General features: G+C 39.6%; 1 protein-coding gene across 2 annotated transcripts in view; it reads right to left on the bottom strand.

The window, feature by feature from the left end:
- LOC142759518 (putative cation-transporting ATPase 13A5) overlaps window positions 1-17,132 on the bottom strand; it is a 177,826-nt gene that overhangs the window by 122,377 nt on the left and 38,317 nt on the right. For both annotated transcript variants that reach the window (XM_075861765.1, XM_075861766.1), the window contains 6 exons: window positions 9,839-9,908; window positions 7,219-7,353; window positions 7,053-7,125; window positions 5,038-5,169; window positions 4,314-4,484; window positions 1,628-1,785 (listed from right to left, as the gene is read on the bottom strand). In XM_075861765.1, coding sequence (XP_075717880.1) covers window positions 1,628-1,785; window positions 4,314-4,484; window positions 5,038-5,169; window positions 7,053-7,125; window positions 7,219-7,353; window positions 9,839-9,908 — 739 coding nt within the window. The remainder of the gene's footprint in view (window positions 1-1,627; window positions 1,786-4,313; window positions 4,485-5,037; window positions 5,170-7,052; window positions 7,126-7,218; window positions 7,354-9,838; window positions 9,909-17,132) is intronic.

Here is a 17,132-nt window from a genome sequence, read left to right as displayed (position 1 = left end):
GCACAAACCCCTCTCCTGTGCTGGACTCCAGGCAGATGGCTCTTATCTACACTGATACATTGTAACAAGACCATCAGCTGTGAAAGTAATAAGCCAGGACTGGTTTTAATGTTCTCATTCACAGACAGCAGGCAGAGATCTTGAAAATCATGAGGAACTGAAGCAGGAAGACAGAAAGTTGCAGAATGCCATTATACAGTAGGCTGGGGTGCTGCACCACTCGCAGGGAATTTATACGTGTAAGGCTATGTTCACACGGAGTATTTTAACAAGTTTTTTGACGCGGAAACCGCGTCGCAAAACTCGTCAAAAACGGCCCGAAAATGCCTCTCATTGAAATTTCAATGGGAGGCGTCGGCGTCTTTTTCCCACGAGCAGTAAAAGGGGGTCCCAGAAAATTTAGCTTTATGGGGCCCTGAAATTCCTGATGGCGGCCCTGCCCATATGTCTACTTTAGATTGGCATCATTTTTTGAACATTCTTTTATTTTTCTAGGATGTTACGAGGCTTAGAACTTTAGCAGTCATTTCTCAATAAGTCACCCCATAATAAAAACGGCACCCCTCAAAGTATTCAAAATCGCATTTAGAACGTTTCTTAACCCTTTAAACATTTCGCAGGAATTAAAGCAAAGTAGAAGTGACTTTTTTTTTTTGCAGAAATTCATTTTGAATCAATTTTTTTTGTAACACAGAAAGTTTTATCAGAGAAACGCAACTCAATATTTATTTCCCAAGTTATGCAGTTTATGAAATATCCCACATGTGGCTCTAGTGTGGTACTGGATTGAAACACAGGCCTCAGAAACAAAGGAGCACCTAGTGTGCTACTGGACTGAAGCACCGGCTTCAGAAGCAAAGGAAGCACCTAGAGGATTTTGGGGTCTCCTTTCTATATAATTTAGGCACCATGTCAGCTTTGAAGAGGTCTTGTGGCACCAAAACAGTGGAAACCCCACAAAAGTGAACCCATTTGGGAAACTACACCCCTCGAGGAATTTATTTAGTATAGTAAGCATTTTGACCCGACAGTTTTTTTGCAGAAATTTTTGGAAGTAGGCCATGAAAATTAAAACCTACATTTTTTCAAATAAAATGTAGGTTTAGCTAATTTTTTTTTCATTTCCAAAAGGACTAAAGGAGAAAGCACTACAACATTTGTAGAGCAATTTCTCCCGAGTAAAACAATACCCCACATGTGGTCCTAAACGGCTTTTTGGACACACGGCAGGGCTAAGAAGGGAAAGAGCGCCATTTGGCTCTTGGAGCTCAAATTTAGCAGGAATGGTTTGCGGAGGCCATGTCCCATTTACAATGCCCCTGAGGGACCAAAACAGTGGAAACAACCCCACAAGTGGCCCCATTTTGGAAACTATACCCCTTGTGGAAATTATCTAAGGCTATAATTAGAATTTTATGTGTTAACTATTGTTTATGTCACAGAAAAAAAATTTGCACCGTCAAAGTAGTAGACATGTTGTGTAAATGAAATGGTACAAAGCCCACAATAATCCACTTACATATAAGGTTGTAATGCAACAAAACAGGAAAAAGACCAAGTGGGTACTTTTGCAAGAACTGTACATATTTGTTAAAAGTAAGAGGTCATAATAGTCTTAAATACTCACGCCATTAAGTGAATAAGTCACAACAGTGTAAATAACTCCAACAATAGAAAGAACCATTAATCCAATAAGAACCTTCAACACCTCTCGGTGGAGTTTAAAATTCATTGGTTTTGGATAGAGAATGGAACGTATTAGGTCTCCCTTTGCAGTATTAAACCCTAGATTTAAAACAAATTGAAAATGTGTTACAAAAGTACTTCAATTACTAATCCAAATGCATTGAATCTTTACAGGACCATTCTTTGTATGAAACTGAAGAGAATAAATGGCTCTCATACTTATCCATGAGCACAGAACATCAACCAATATCTCTCATTTAAGTTATGAATAATCAGAGCGTGTTCACATGTGGCAGACTTGTTGCAGAATGTTTCTGCAACTGAAAATGTGTTCCTTACATCAGAATAGGGTAGTTTCTACACCATGTGCATTGATTTGTACATGCCCCATTTAGATCTATGGAACAGTCGCAGAAATGTATGCAACAAATATGTCACGTGTGAACATACCCTTATGTGAGGTACAATAAGAAAAGTTATTAGCAAGAAGAATTGAGGACTTGAGATGAACACATTTCCAGAAATTCGTTTCAGTTTCGATTCTAACAATCCGGCTATCAGATTCGATTTGGTCTGAATAAATTTGTTGCGAATTGAAAGTGCTCTGATTGCCCTATTAAGTTATGTATGACACTCTAAGGTTTTCCTCTTGAAGTAGATTTGTAAATGTTGTGATGAAGATTGGTGATTTACAAATTAGCGTATATTCACACGGAGTGTTTTCTGACGTATTTTGGGACGTTTGCGCCTGGAAAAAACGCATGAAAAAACGAACACCTCCAAACATCTGCCCATTGATTTCAATGGGAAATACAGCCTTCTGTTCCGATGGGCCTTTTTTTTTACACCTCATTTTAAAAAAACGGCACGTAAAAAGACACCCGCGAAAAATAAGTGCATGTCACTTCTTCGGATGTTTTTGGAGCTGTTTTTCATTGACTCTATAGAAAAAAAGCTCCAAAAACGGTCGTCAAAAACGCAGCAAAAATCACGAGTGGCTTAAAAAACGTCTGAAAATCAGGAGCCGTTTTCCCTTGAAAACTGCTCCGTATTTTCAGACGTTTTTGATTTTGTGTGTGCACATAAGTTTATTGTAAGAATTGTATAGCTGCAGCAGCACTAACTCACAGCAATGGCTGACTATGCCTGCCTAACTAAAACACTGACACTGACTGACTCCTATCTTTTTTTTACATTTATCTCTCTATCATATTATTGTAAATCTTTTCTTCTCCTCACTGTGAAACACACTTACTGACACTAATCCACCATCTATCTGTAGCAGCATTTCCTGGCTGGGCTGTTCATAGTGGCTATGACTCATCTGACAGTCATCCATTGAGTCATCAGTGACTGACACCTATACCTCTCATGATTGGCTGTGCTAGAAGGAGGGCTGCCTGCAATTATGGGGAAGCCCGCCGGGCTGCCATCTGAGTTCATGTAATTTTTATTTTCTGTCTTCTGATCTGTAAAATTATGAGACCTTTTTTGTGCGGGACAAATCCCAAAACTTTTAGATTTGTGAAATTCGTGAAGAATCAATTCACTCATCTCTATTTAAGACATTCTGTGGGGACAGGTGGGTCTTAGGGGGCACTAGAAAGGTATACATAATAAAGTGTCCACTGAGCGTACATTTGTAAACATGGATGTGTGTATTTGGATTGGAACTTCTGCAATAGACAATTTTACATGTTTTTTTTTTTAGTTCCTTTGCAGATCATGTACACAAGAATGTGACCTAGTGAGCAAGACTTTCAAGATCAATATACAGTATATGGTATACAATATACTGGTTAGTGTGTTGCAACAAAGTTTCCTTCTACAAGAACAGCACTAAATTTGCTGGTTATTTGGTTATTGTTGTAACTAGAGACAATAACATTGCAGGTGTACAAAAACGTTTTAATAACCTGATGATATATACCTTTCAATGTTCATTGCAGGCCATGAATTATTTATGCAAACAAACTTTAGTTACTGTAATTTTAAGACTTGTCCCAGAATGTTGCTTCTGTGTGCAGTTTTAGGAAGAAAGGCATCCTAGAAGTCTATGCTGCCTATGCAAATAAATGTATACAGTATGTTGTTTAAGGAAATTAAATTAAAATTGCATGTAACATATGATTTGCTCCACTGCATGACACCTAGGAAAATTTTTCCAGCCATACTAACCTATTACAGAGTTCCCATAATCGTAAAGAGAACCTGACACACAAAAAATCTGTCCGATCGCCAGTGAGCATGCTATCAAGCAGTAGGAGCGGAGCAGATTAATGTATAAATATACTGTGAAAAGATTCAATATAACTTGCCATCTATTGATCTAAACCTTTGTGAATATTGGGCTGTGGAGCAGTGGGTGGTCCTACTCAGTGATTGACAGTCTTCCCTGTATAAGTATGCATACAGCGATAGCTGTCAATCAATGAGTATAACCGATCACTAAACCCCTAACTCCAGATTAAGCAGCGGTTTAGATTAACAAATGACAAGTTATATTGAATCTTTTCCTTCAAAATATATTTCAATCTACTCCACTCTTCCTAATGTAAACCCTGCTGTCTACAGATCAGACTGCACTTACAATGTGCCAGGATTATGAAATGCCCTATTTATCTCACCTGTTTGTAAGACCACTGCTTTGACAAAGCCACCAGGAGGGGGTTTTGTCTTGATAACTTCTGTTCCACAATACAGCATGTGTGTTCGATAATTTTCTCCACTGTGTATTTTCCATGGAATTCCATTATCTGCATTCGGTAAGGGAACTTTTGTCACAGGAACACTCTCCCCTTAAAGAAAAATAATACAACTTTAAAACCATGACAGTATGAAGGTATCAGGTTTTATTTTTAATAAATCAGATTTTACCAGCTTATGTATGACAAGCTGGATCTGTCATACCAGTTTACCTTGAGTTCAAGTTTGGAAACATTGATGAAATGCTGCAGAACTTTAGAAATTTCTTTCAAATGTCTCCATTCATGGTGACCTCACATGAGTGAGCTAAAGTGTCATACAAATATAACTATTTATATATGACCATTATGACCCAGTTACACCATATTTCCCATGTTCAATAAATACACTTGTCTTGATATAGGAGGATTTTCATATATTGAGCAAGATCTATCTATTATAGTAAGGCATTAATTTTTGCAGATTCACCATCATATCTAGATAATCTCATTTAGGCAGGATTTATGGGAATGGGGAAGTACATTAAACTTCTGGTGAAAATGAACATGCATCGTGGGGTGTGATATAAGAAACATATTGTATATTAATCATATATATATATATATATATATATATATATATATATATATATATATCTTACTGTACCTGTTAGCATCCCTTCATTTATAACACATCCCCCAGATATCAGTAAAGCATCACAAGGTAGGTAAAACCTTTTTTCAGATATAATTATTACGTCTCCTGGTACCAGGTGTTTGGATTCAATCTCTTTGACCACTGGAAAGAAGAATTAGATGAATACAGTATATCATGCACCCTTTATTTATATAGATCTCTGAATGCCATAATATATTTTAATAGAACCACACCATAATAAATTTGGACAGCCATTGTTTATTCCTATGATTGTGCATCTTGTGGTCATCATTTTTTAACCATGATGTAGAAAATGTGTACAGTCTGTAGGTTTAGTTTCAACTACAAATAGCAAATGTTATGATTACCATTCATAAGAATGTTACTATTTATGGATGAATGAGCAAAAAAAAGCAAATAGAAACTAAATGTGCTCAATGCAAATAAAAGAGGCCAACACCCAGCTTGGAAATCTAAAATAGTATAATAAATAGTATAAAAGTACAATAAAAAACAATTATATTAAAATATACGTCTCCATATCCTATTATATCCTTAGTTTGTTGCTTAAGCTTGGACATATTTCACAGGTGATTGTATAGTCAGAAGCTAGCTCTAGAAGGTATTAATGCAATGTGCACTATGGGATGAAACAGTCAACATTATGTGTTTTTTAAAATATATGATCCTACTTCATATCACAAGAATTTAGACACTGCAATTTTTCGAGGGCTATGAAAGTTTGTATAGCTCTCATCCGAGAAACTTGACTCACAGAGTCATAAGTAGAATTCAACTCAACTTAAAGAGGCTCTGTCACCACATTATATGTGCTGTATCTCCTACATAATGAGATTGGCACTGTAATGTAGGTAACAGCAGTGATTTTTTTATTTAGAAAAACGAGCTCATTGTCTATTTACTGTCAGGACACTTCAGTAACGTTAATATGTGTGTGTATGTGACAGCACATAGTGAACAATGCAGGATCACTATGTGCACATGAATGGAGAGAAGTGTATGACGCTGATTGGTCACTGATTGGTCAGCGTCATACACTTCTCTCCGCAACGCCCACTTGGTCAAAAGTAAAAACACGCCGAGTTGGGCATTAAGAAAGTCATTATCATAAAGCTAAAATCGCTCATAACTTGGTGAAAATAGATTGTTTTTCTAACTAAAAACCACTGCTGTCACCTACATTACAGCGTCAATCTCATTATGTAGGAGATAGGGCACTTATAATGTGGTAACAGAGCCTCTTTAAGAAGCAAACAATAGTAGTACTAAATTGCTACACAATGCCTGAAAAATAGTACCCACATTGTAGAATACCGTAATAGAGTGGTGCCAACACAGTACTGCTAATATATTAATACTGCACAGAAGTGTGGAAAGTAATGTTACATGGCTGTGTCTACATCAGCAACCCCTCCATATAGTTCTTAGTAGGAGCCATAAAAGAATGCACTTATGTATATTGTCATGTAATATTTTGGAGAGGACACACATTTTTTCAACATTTATACAAGATTGCCTGGTGATCACTTTATTAAGTTTGCATCCTTTTGTATTGCTCCTCAGCCCTGTGGTAATATCTCTAATTTAATAGCAGCAGATATACAATGTGGTATGTGCGTCTAGAAAAAAAAAAAAGTCTTCCATTTCACAATCAAATTAAATGCTAGAATGATTTACCCTTGTGAAAGCACAAAAACTATTTTCTATTGTCTGAATCTAGAAATACAGGTTTTTCATGCTTAATGGTTTCTGTAGGATGGTAAAAATTACATATTTGATTTAACATAATAATGCAAGAGGTGAGATTTACCTTATAATATGATAAATAAACAGCAGCAGGAAATGACTAATCCATGTTAAAGAGGAACTGATGAGCTTATTTCACAACTCTAAATACGATTGTAGTTTATTGGGGAAGCATAATATTTATATAATTATACTTTATGTAATAAATGATAAGATAAAACATAAGAGATGCTTAAAAAGAGAAAAAGTAATCTTACCTCCATTTTTCTGAAGCACAGAAACCAAAATATTGTTGTGGGATTTCACCATATGATGAAGTTTAACAGATTGCTAAAAAAGTGCAAAAAGTTTTATTTTGAGTGTTCAGTACTTTAAGTGAATAGTAACATTTTATATTAAAAATAAATACTATAATAAACTTACCATTCTCAACAAATAAATGGATGCAAGAATAGATAAAATAGTCATGAGAAATATGGCCATGGAAAATTCAATATAACCAGTTGCAAGCCATGTACTTAGTGAGTAAACTTCAAAACAGTAAAAAGGATTTAAAATCTGTGAAAAGAAACAAATAAAAATTACAGTACACTCAAATTTCTACCAACAGAAATAGTCATATAATCCATAGACGACTGTAGTTATGACAGATTGATATCTAAGGTTAGCGAAAAGACCCACTTTAGTACTTATTGAAGGGGCACAATATTTTAAGGAACAATTATTTTAATTACTACATTTGTGATATTCCATATAACTGTATAGATTCATAGATGCTGTTGTGGTTCCCTGCTAAAGGTAGTAGCGTTTTCATGTGTATGGTGCTTTTCTCAAGAACGCATTTGACCTCCTTTTGCCACCTCTACACATTTACATTATTTAATAATATACTATATTTTTTTCTAACAATTTTAATGTATACACTATTCAGCCATAACATTAAAACCACCTGCCTAATATTGTGTAGGTCCCCCTCGTGCCTCTAAAACAGATCTGATCGGTCAAAGCATGGACTCCATAAAACCTTTGAAGTTGTCCTTTGGTGTCTGGCACCAAGACGTTAGCAGCAGATTATTTAAGTACTGTAAATTGAATTGTGGATCGGACTTGTTTTTACCAAACATCACACAGATTGTGCTTGTTCGGACTGAGATTTGGAGAATTTGGAGGCCAAGTCAACTCCTTGAACTCTTTGTCATGTTCCTCAAACTATGCCTGAACATTGCCTCTGCCCGGCTTGCTTTCTTCCGACACGGCACCAGGATGCACTCTCTTCCCAGGTGAGCGACACAGACCCATTTGGCCATCCACATCATGTGAAAGAAAATGTGATTTATTAGACCAGGACAACTTCTTTTATAGCGAATGGCCCACTTCTGATGCTCACGTGGGTGCCATTGTAGGCACTTAGGCAATGGACAGGGATCAGAATGGGCACCCTGAAAGGTCTGTAGCTACACAGCCACAAATGCAGCAAGCTGCAATGTATTGTGTGTTCTAACACCTTTCTATCAGAGCCATAATTAACTTTTTTCTTGCAATTTGGACTATATTAGTTATTTTGTGGGATCAGACCAGACGAGCTAGCCTTCGCTCCCCAAGCGCATCAATAAGCCTTGGGCGCCCATGATCACTTGCTGGCTCTCCTTGAACCACTCTGGTATGTGCGAACCACTGCATCCAGGAACACCCCACAAGACCTGCCATTATGGAGATGCTTTGACCGAGTCGTCTAGTCCTCACAATTTGACCCTGTTCAAAACTGCTCAAATCTGTATGGTTGCCCATTTTTCCTGCTCACAACATATCAACATAAAAAACCGACTGAATCATGTTATGGGGTACTGTCTATTTAAGGTCCACTGCAGTTGCAAAATGACAGTAATTTCCAATAACAAGGTAATGAATACTTGCAGAATATAATGTTAACTCTTTAGAAGCTTGTCTCAGTTATTCAGGAGAAGAAGGAGGGGTGGTGGATCACCAAACAGTAAGCCCAAGCCACTTACTGTATGTATCAGAGTATATCACACAGAGTGTGGACTGCATGTCCACAGGTAGTCCCTGGTACAGACCCATTTTCACACTAGACATGGTCTAATGAAGTGAAACTTTATGGCTGCAAAGCTGGTATATACAGTAGCACAGCTCTCTTTGAGACTCCTATTTTTGAGGCACACTTATGGATAACAAAGTGCTTCTTGGCCTTCTCCATTACTTATCTCATCTGTCCCCCTTGCGCCCCATTAATTCGGCATTGACTGGTATGGTCATCTGCCACTCGGCTCCTTCTCACTTCTCCGACGCCAAGTAAACCCTGTTCCCTGGCCGCTTGTGACGCCTGCTGGAAGCTAACTTAGGCCTTATTCACACGAACGTGTCTGTTTTGCGCTCGTAAAAAACACAGCGTTTTTCTTGCATTGCAGTTCCACGTGTCATTCAGGTTTGCGTTTTTTACGCGCGTATGTCATGCGTTTTTTACGTCAGCAAAATAAACTGAAGGAGGTGTTTTTTTTTCTCATAATTTCTTTAGCAACTGTTGCGTGAATCACGGACAGAACATGGATGTGCGTCTTTTGATTTTCATGCACTCATTGACTTCAATGGGTGCGTGATGCGCAAAAAACACACAAGTATAGGACATGAAGTGAGTTTCACGCAGCGGACACACGCTGCGTGAAAAATACTGAATGTCTGAATGGACCCATTGAATTGCATAGGTCCATGTGACGTCCGTTGTTTTAACGCGCGTAACACGGACGTGAAATACGCTTGTGTGAATAAGGCCTAAGGGACACAAGGAGCAACTCACACATATGGGGGACAAAGAAATGACCTAGGTGCAAGCGGAAGACAGGATAAACATACTTCAGATGTGGTGGGGGAAGGTTAGGGTTACCCTCCTTAAATTAGAAAGGACATACAATAATTCAAAGTTACTGGATGATATTTCATAAAAGGATATTTCATTAATAATATACACATTATCCATTAAATTACATAGATATATATGAAATGAATGTGTTTTATTTTAAACTCTTACCTCCTTAAATAGTAGCTTCCATATTGGGGTTATTTCTACTTCAATTGTATTCGGCCCACACAATTTCTGTCTACATTTACAATATAACACAAAAGATAATATTAAGTGAGAATACTTCCATACAGGTTTTATATACATACTCCACTTATACTTCAATAACCTCTAAATTTGTTCTGTATCTTTAATATTTTAATTTTACTAGGAATATTTCCTGGCTTTTTATTAACTGAAATGAATGTTATATTTAATTTTACATGTGTTTCTGACATCCTCAAATTTCTATTTGGTTAAACATGGAGGACATCATTTTTTTTAACTATAATAACATACCTGTAGCTTAAGCAAGTAATCGTATTTTAAATATTTAGCATTTAATCTATTATGTCATATAAATTATATGTATGGAGTACTATGCTCCATAAATAAGTAGAACCTGGCCAACAGCCAAGATGGAAGGTCATGTTTAAGCCATGATTTAGGGGACTGTTACAAATCCTGACAAATATCCTGCATTAACAGTATACCTATGCCATATTAATAGAATGTCTCCGGGCTATCTGCAGGCTGACAACACTCCTGAGCAGTTTGGGACCTCTCCCCTGCCTGGATGCCACACAATAAGCTGCCGTCCACGTGGTGCCTTGCGGCCTTGTAAAGCCTCCTGAGACGCGTCATTACTTCAGCCGTGTGGGTGGCGAATGCCGGAGCGAGGACTCCTTCTGCCAGTCAACCAGTGCAATATCTCCTGAATGCAAAGGCCGATTCTTTATCATATAACAAAGATAACTTACCTTGCTGTGCGGCGTGCTCTGTCTCGCTGACACCCACGCATCTTGCTACTGAAAGATCCAGTGTGGCGAAGAGACCGTGTCATTTAAGCCTGAGGTAACAGTTTATATGGACGCTTACCTAACTGCTTCTCCCAAAACCCGTCTAGTCCTTTAATACCTGGATGGTGCCACTATCCATACTAAACCAGTATACACACAATAAGAATTTTATTGTAAGGAAGATACCATTGCTTTTTGAAGAACTGTCACATTACCTCAGGTTTATTCTCTTGATTTTGATATCTTTTACACCCTGATTCCCACTTGAGTTTTTCAACCTGTTATAACAACCTGTGAGCTGTTTCTTTTACAACTGTAAGAAATGCACACGTCTAAACATCAAGCCGCCATGGACAAGTTGACGGAATTTGTCCGCAAAGACCAAGAGGAAGGCATTTCCACTTCACGTACAGCACGCTCTGCACAAGGCAAATCAAAAGATGGTGATACTCACTCACGATGTATGGACTCTGACACAGATCCTGAACCCACATTATGCCAAGTTTCCTCGCAACTATTATCGGCCATAAATACTTGTAAAACTTCCTTAACAGGTGAAATTGCTGAAATTAAAGAGAACCTTTCACCTGCCCGTACATGTGCAGCTAAGTGCAGCATGTAATAGGAAGGGCTGCAAAAACCCTGGGGCACTTTACATTTCATTCCTATCCTCCTCCGTTATTTAGATATAGGTGCCATTATATTTGGCGCCCAATATTTAAATAACCCCCTGATCTGTCAATGGGGCATGTAATTGGCAAGGGGGCGTGTAACATCATTGTGACACTGTCCAATCAGCTATGGACAGTGTCACAGCAAAAGCTGGAGAGAGAGAAGAGCGTGTGCGCACGCACGCTCTCACTCACTCTTCAGCTCCCGGAAGACTAGACTGTGTGCTCTCTTGCAAGAGATCAGTCTTGTCGTCCTTATCTGCCAAGAGCTGAAGAGCCAGAGCGTGCATGCTCGCACAGCTCCGAGCTGCGCGTGATCGCGCACACGCACTTTTCTTTCCAGTTCTTGCTGTGACTCTGTCCGTAGCTGATTTGACAGTGTTACAGCGATGTTACACGTCCCTTGCCAATTACACGCGCCATTGACATTTCAGGGAGTTATTTAAATATTCGGCACCAAATATAACGGCACCCATATCTAAATAACGGAGGAGGATAGGAATGAACTCAGCTGCACATGAATGCGCAGGTAAAAGGTTCTCCTTAACCCCTTCCCGCTTTTGGGAGTGACTGTACGTCTTGATTCACAATATATTCCCACAATAGGGTGTACAGACATTCCCTGTGGATGAAGCGGGCATAGGAGCTGTGCGCGCTTCATCGTCAGCTGGTGTCAGCCTAAAATTCAGCTGATATCCCGCTGCAACGGCGGCGATGGCAGTTACCACAGAACGCCGCCATTTAACCCCTTCAATGCAGCGGTCAATGGCACCCGCCGGATTGAAGTGGTTGACAGAGGGAGGGGTTGTGATAGTTGCTATGGCAACCAGGAAGCCTAGCAACGGCTTCCTGGTGCCAGGTACGGAAGTCTATTAGGTCCTGCCCTAGTACATAAGTAGCGCAGTGTATTGTACCCGGGATCAGAAGATCAGATCTTCAAAACCCCAAGTAAGTGTAAAAGAAAAAGTTAAAAAATATGTTTTAGAAGAATAAATACGTTTTATGTAATAAAAACAATAATCGCCCTGTTTCCCTGATCAAGTCGTTTATAATTAGGAAAAAATGAAAAAAAACAAAACTATACATAATAGTTCGGAACGGCATGAACTATAAAAATATCACATTATTTTTACTGCACGGTGAACACTGTAAAAAATGAAATAAAAAAAAATTAAAAATGAACAAAAACTCGCGAGTATGCCAAAATGGTACCGACAAAAACTACAGTTCGTCACAAAAAAAACAAGCCCTCCCATAGCAATATCAACTGAAAAATAAAAACGTTATGACTGTCAGAAAATGGCGACACTAAAACATGATTTTTTTAGAAAACAGCATTTTTATTGTGGGAAAGTAGCAAAACGTAAAAAAAACTATATAAATTTGATGTTGCTGTAATTGTATCGACCCACAGAATAAAGTTAACATGTTGTTTATGCTGCACAGTGAACGCTGAAAAAAAACAACAAAACGGTGCTAGAATTTCTCTTTTTTGGTTTCCTCGTCTCCCAAAATATGGAATAAATAGTGATAAAAATAAATAAAGTGCATGTACACCAAGATGGAGCCAGTAAAAATTGCTGCTCATTCCACAAAAAACAAGCCCTCACACAACTCTGTGAACGGAAAAATAACACCTTATGACTCTCAAAACGCAATTATGCAAAATGATGCTAAATGACGGCCCAGACTCATTTTTTAGGTCCAGTAGAATTTCACTAAATACCCCACATCGTCATTTGCTAGACCCCACACGTGAACCCCGTAGATGCAGCGGAGATGACGAAACTTTAGGGCCTTGTGCTGCTTATAAGGCTAGTGCAGTAGTCAAAGATTAGGCAATACTGGAGCGCATATATTTTGTATAATACCCTAAAAACCCGGCCTGTGCATAAAAGAATGGTTCAAAGCCTACCACACCAATCTGTGGATTATTCATTCACCCCATTATTACATCATCCTATTATGCCCTGATGTACTCTCCGCTCAGCTTACATATATCCTGATGTACTCCGCCCAGCTTACATATACCCTGATGTACTCCACCCAGCTTACATATGCCCCCCACATTATAAGCTGAAATACCAGTAAAACTCCAAGCAAAATCTGCTCTTCAAAAGGCTTATGGGCCTGGCAGTCTGCCCAAACAGCAATTTATGACCACATATGGGGTATTACTGCACTCTGGAGAACCCGCTTAACAATTTATGGGGTGTCTCCCCAGTGGTACAAGCTGGGCACAACACATTGGTCACTGAAATTGCATATCTGTGGAAAATGGCAATTTTCAATCTGCAACATCTATTGTGTACTAATTTTTGCAATACTCTTGTGGAGTCAAAATGCTCACTATACCTCTAGATGAAGTCCTTGAGGGATCTAGTTTCCAAAATGGGGTAATTTTTTTTGGGTTTCCATTGTACTGGTACCTTAGGTCAATGCAACGTGGTGTCAAAAAACAAATCTTGTAAAATCTCCACTCCAAATACCAAACAGAGCTCCTTCCCTTTAGAGCCCTGCTGTGTGTCTAAATAGCAGTTTACGACCACATATGGGTATTGCCTTAGTTGGGAGAAAATGCTTTACAAATGTTGAGGTGCTTTTCTCCTATAGTCCTTGTGAAAATGCAAAATTTTGAGCTAGAACTACATCTTATTGGGAAAAACAAATATTTTTTTTATTTTCACATCCCAATTGTAATAAATTCAGCAAAAACCTGTGGGGTCAAAATGCTCTCTATACCCCTAGATTAATTCCTGAAGGAGAGTAGCTTACCAAATGGAGTCACATTTCAGGTTTTTTTTTTTACTGTACTGGTGCCAAACAGCAGTTTATGACCTAATATGGGGTATTTCCCTACTCTGAAGAAGTTGCTTTACAAACATTGGGGTGCTTTTTCTCCTTTATTTGTTGAGAAAATGAAAAATTTTGAACTACAGCTACGTCTTATTGGAACAAAAAGGGAGAGAGGAATCCCCGGCCAAAGTGCCGGCATCTACAAAGGGGTGTGTGTGGCACTATTTACAAAGGGGTGTGTAACATTATCTATATAGGGCACTGTGGCATTATCTACAGAGGGCACAGGGGAATCATCTACAGAGGGCATTGGGGAATTATCAACAGAGGGCACTGTGGCATTATCTATGGGGGTGTGTGGCATTACCTACAGAGAGCACTGTGGCATTATCTACAGAGGGCACTGTGGCATTATCTACAGAGGATAAATGAACGGGAAAAAGGCAGTGTAGTAATGTGGCCTCGTTCCTTGTCCTCCTGAGCCTGGCGCCGTTACCCAATACTACACTGCCTTTTTCCCGTTCACTTATCCTCTACATGCTCTGTCCCCGGTACTAAGGAATTTATCCCCGAGGGACTGCAGTGGGTGGCAGCCAGCAACCAACACCATTTCACTCCAAGTATAGTCTCGGAGGAGCGCCGTTGATCCCTCACCTGTTCCGTTGTGCAAGACATTATCTACAGAGGGCACTGTAGCATTATCTACAGAGGGCAATGTGGCCTTTATCTACAGAGGGCACTGTGGAATTATCTAGGGGGGGTGTGGCTTTATCTGCAGAGGGCCCTGTGGAACTATCTAAAGAGGGGCTGCCCAATTCTGACAATCCTGTGTCTGCCAAACGCTGCCAACAGAGCAGCCAGACTTTGTTTAGCGACACTTAAACTGGAAGACTGGATTGTTAAAATAAGCACGTGGAGTAAACGTGTACATTTCCGGTAAGTTTAAACCTAGCGGTATTATTATAATAATGTAGTATTGTTATTATAGTAACTAGCTGTGCCCGAGACTTCGTACGCGCAGACCACTGACAAAACGTACTGATGCCGTTTTTTTTTATAAGTATACTCCTAGCCTTGGACCATATTCAAAACAAAGTGAAAAAAAAACCAAAGACAATAAACAAACTTCGACAACGCTTCCCTGTAAACAATGTTAGCAGTAGAACCACCAGAGACGTGTGCATAAATATTGGTGGAGTTGCTAACACGGGAGAGAGCCACATAGAGCTGGCTGTGCGCAAAGCAGCTGACACTAAGGTCTACACCCGCAACGCGCAACGTTTGGCCCTGCGCTTTGTTGATGGTCATAGCGTAACATAAGCTGACAGGAAACTGTACACGTTTAAAACTGAAGGGAAAATTATTTGAGGGGGATGCGGGGTATAAAAACCTGTATAAATCACCTGTGCCGCATCCTGTTAAAATCTCAGCTTCTATCACATTTTGTTGTAGATTTGTGATTTTTAGTTGGGTGCCATTACATAGTTTTGGTGGGCTTAAATTTCTAAGGAGAATTATGGGAACGCCGACTTTTAAATGAATTTTGTGTGACGAAAGACCGGATCAGGTGTGCTTAGGCCCCATGCACACGACCGTAAAAACTCCCGTAATTATGGGCCCATAGACTTCTATTGGCCATGGGTACCTCCCCGTATGCTTACGGGAAGGTGCCCGTGCCGTTGAAAAAGATAGAACATGTCCTATTTTAGGCCGTAATTACGGAACGGGCAGCCCATAGAAGTCTATGGGACTCCCGTAATTACAGGTGATTACGTGTGTGCACCCGTAATTACGGGAGCGTTGCTAGGCGACGTCAGTAAATAGTCACGTCCAGGGTGCTGAAAGAGTTAAACGATCGGCAGTAACTGTTTCAGGACCCTGGACAGTGGCTACCGATCACAATAAAGATAAAGCTGTAAAAAAAAAACAAAAACGTTCATACTTACCCAGAACTCCCTGCTTCTTCCTCCAGTCCGGCCTCCTGGGATGACTTTACAGCCCATGTGACCGCTGCAGCCAATCACAGGCCAATCACTGGCTGCAGCGGTCACATGGACTGCCGCGTCATCCAGGGAGGTCGGACTGAATGTCAAGAGAGGGACGCGTCACCAAGACAACAGCCGGGGAAGTATGAATTTCTTTTACTTTTATTACGGAAAGGACTGTCCCTTCTCTCTATCCTGCACTGATAGAGAGAAGGGCTGCCGATTAGTGCAGTGCAATATTGCAGCCAAAAACGTGCCCGTAAATACGAGTGGAATACGGGTGATACCGGACCTGTATTTACGGGCACGGGTCCGTAAATACTGGTGCAATACGGGTCGAATACGTGTGACCAAGGACCCATATTTACGCCAGTATTTACGGGTGGACAAAAATATTCCACAGGATAGTTGGTAGCGTCTTCTTGTTCAATGACTATGTTGATAGAGATATATTCTGCACTTCCCCCATGAACACACGTCAATATTTCAGCGTTTATTGCTGCTGCCTGGTCGTTGCGAGGGGTCAAAATAGCTCTTTCGCATAGCTAAGAGTTTTCATGATTTGTTATTTGCGTTGGGACACCATACACAGAAGAAATATGGTCTTGCAGTGATGGAACAGTACTATATAAATTATCAGGCAAAATAATTTTCCCTTCTTTTTGCGGGAACGTGCCGTCACCAATTTTAAGTAATAAATCTGAAAACTCTTGTGCATTTGCGTTGCCTCCTGTTCGTTCCCACATATTTATTGTTAAATGCATCGGTATAACGTTGCGCCACAGACTCTTTAGGCAGGCTCTAATTTCATCTGCCCTCGTTCCTCGTGGTATGACTGGAAAAGTCTGCCTAAAATCGCTACAGAAAAGCATTGTCATACCACCCATGGGCCGGTCATTTTGTCTGATATCTACCGCTTCCACCACTTTACAGTCTGCCATAGTGCACTCGTCCCATATTACTAAGCAGCAATCGCGTAGAACCCTTGCTTTGTCGCTGTTTCTAGAAACAT

The sequence above is a fragment of the Rhinoderma darwinii genome, chromosome 4 (assembly GCF_050947455.1).
Source record: "Rhinoderma darwinii isolate aRhiDar2 chromosome 4, aRhiDar2.hap1, whole genome shotgun sequence".
In the NCBI taxonomy this organism is placed as follows: domain Eukaryota; kingdom Metazoa; phylum Chordata; class Amphibia; order Anura; family Rhinodermatidae; genus Rhinoderma; species Rhinoderma darwinii.
This window is presented reverse-complemented; position numbering and strand designations above follow the sequence as displayed.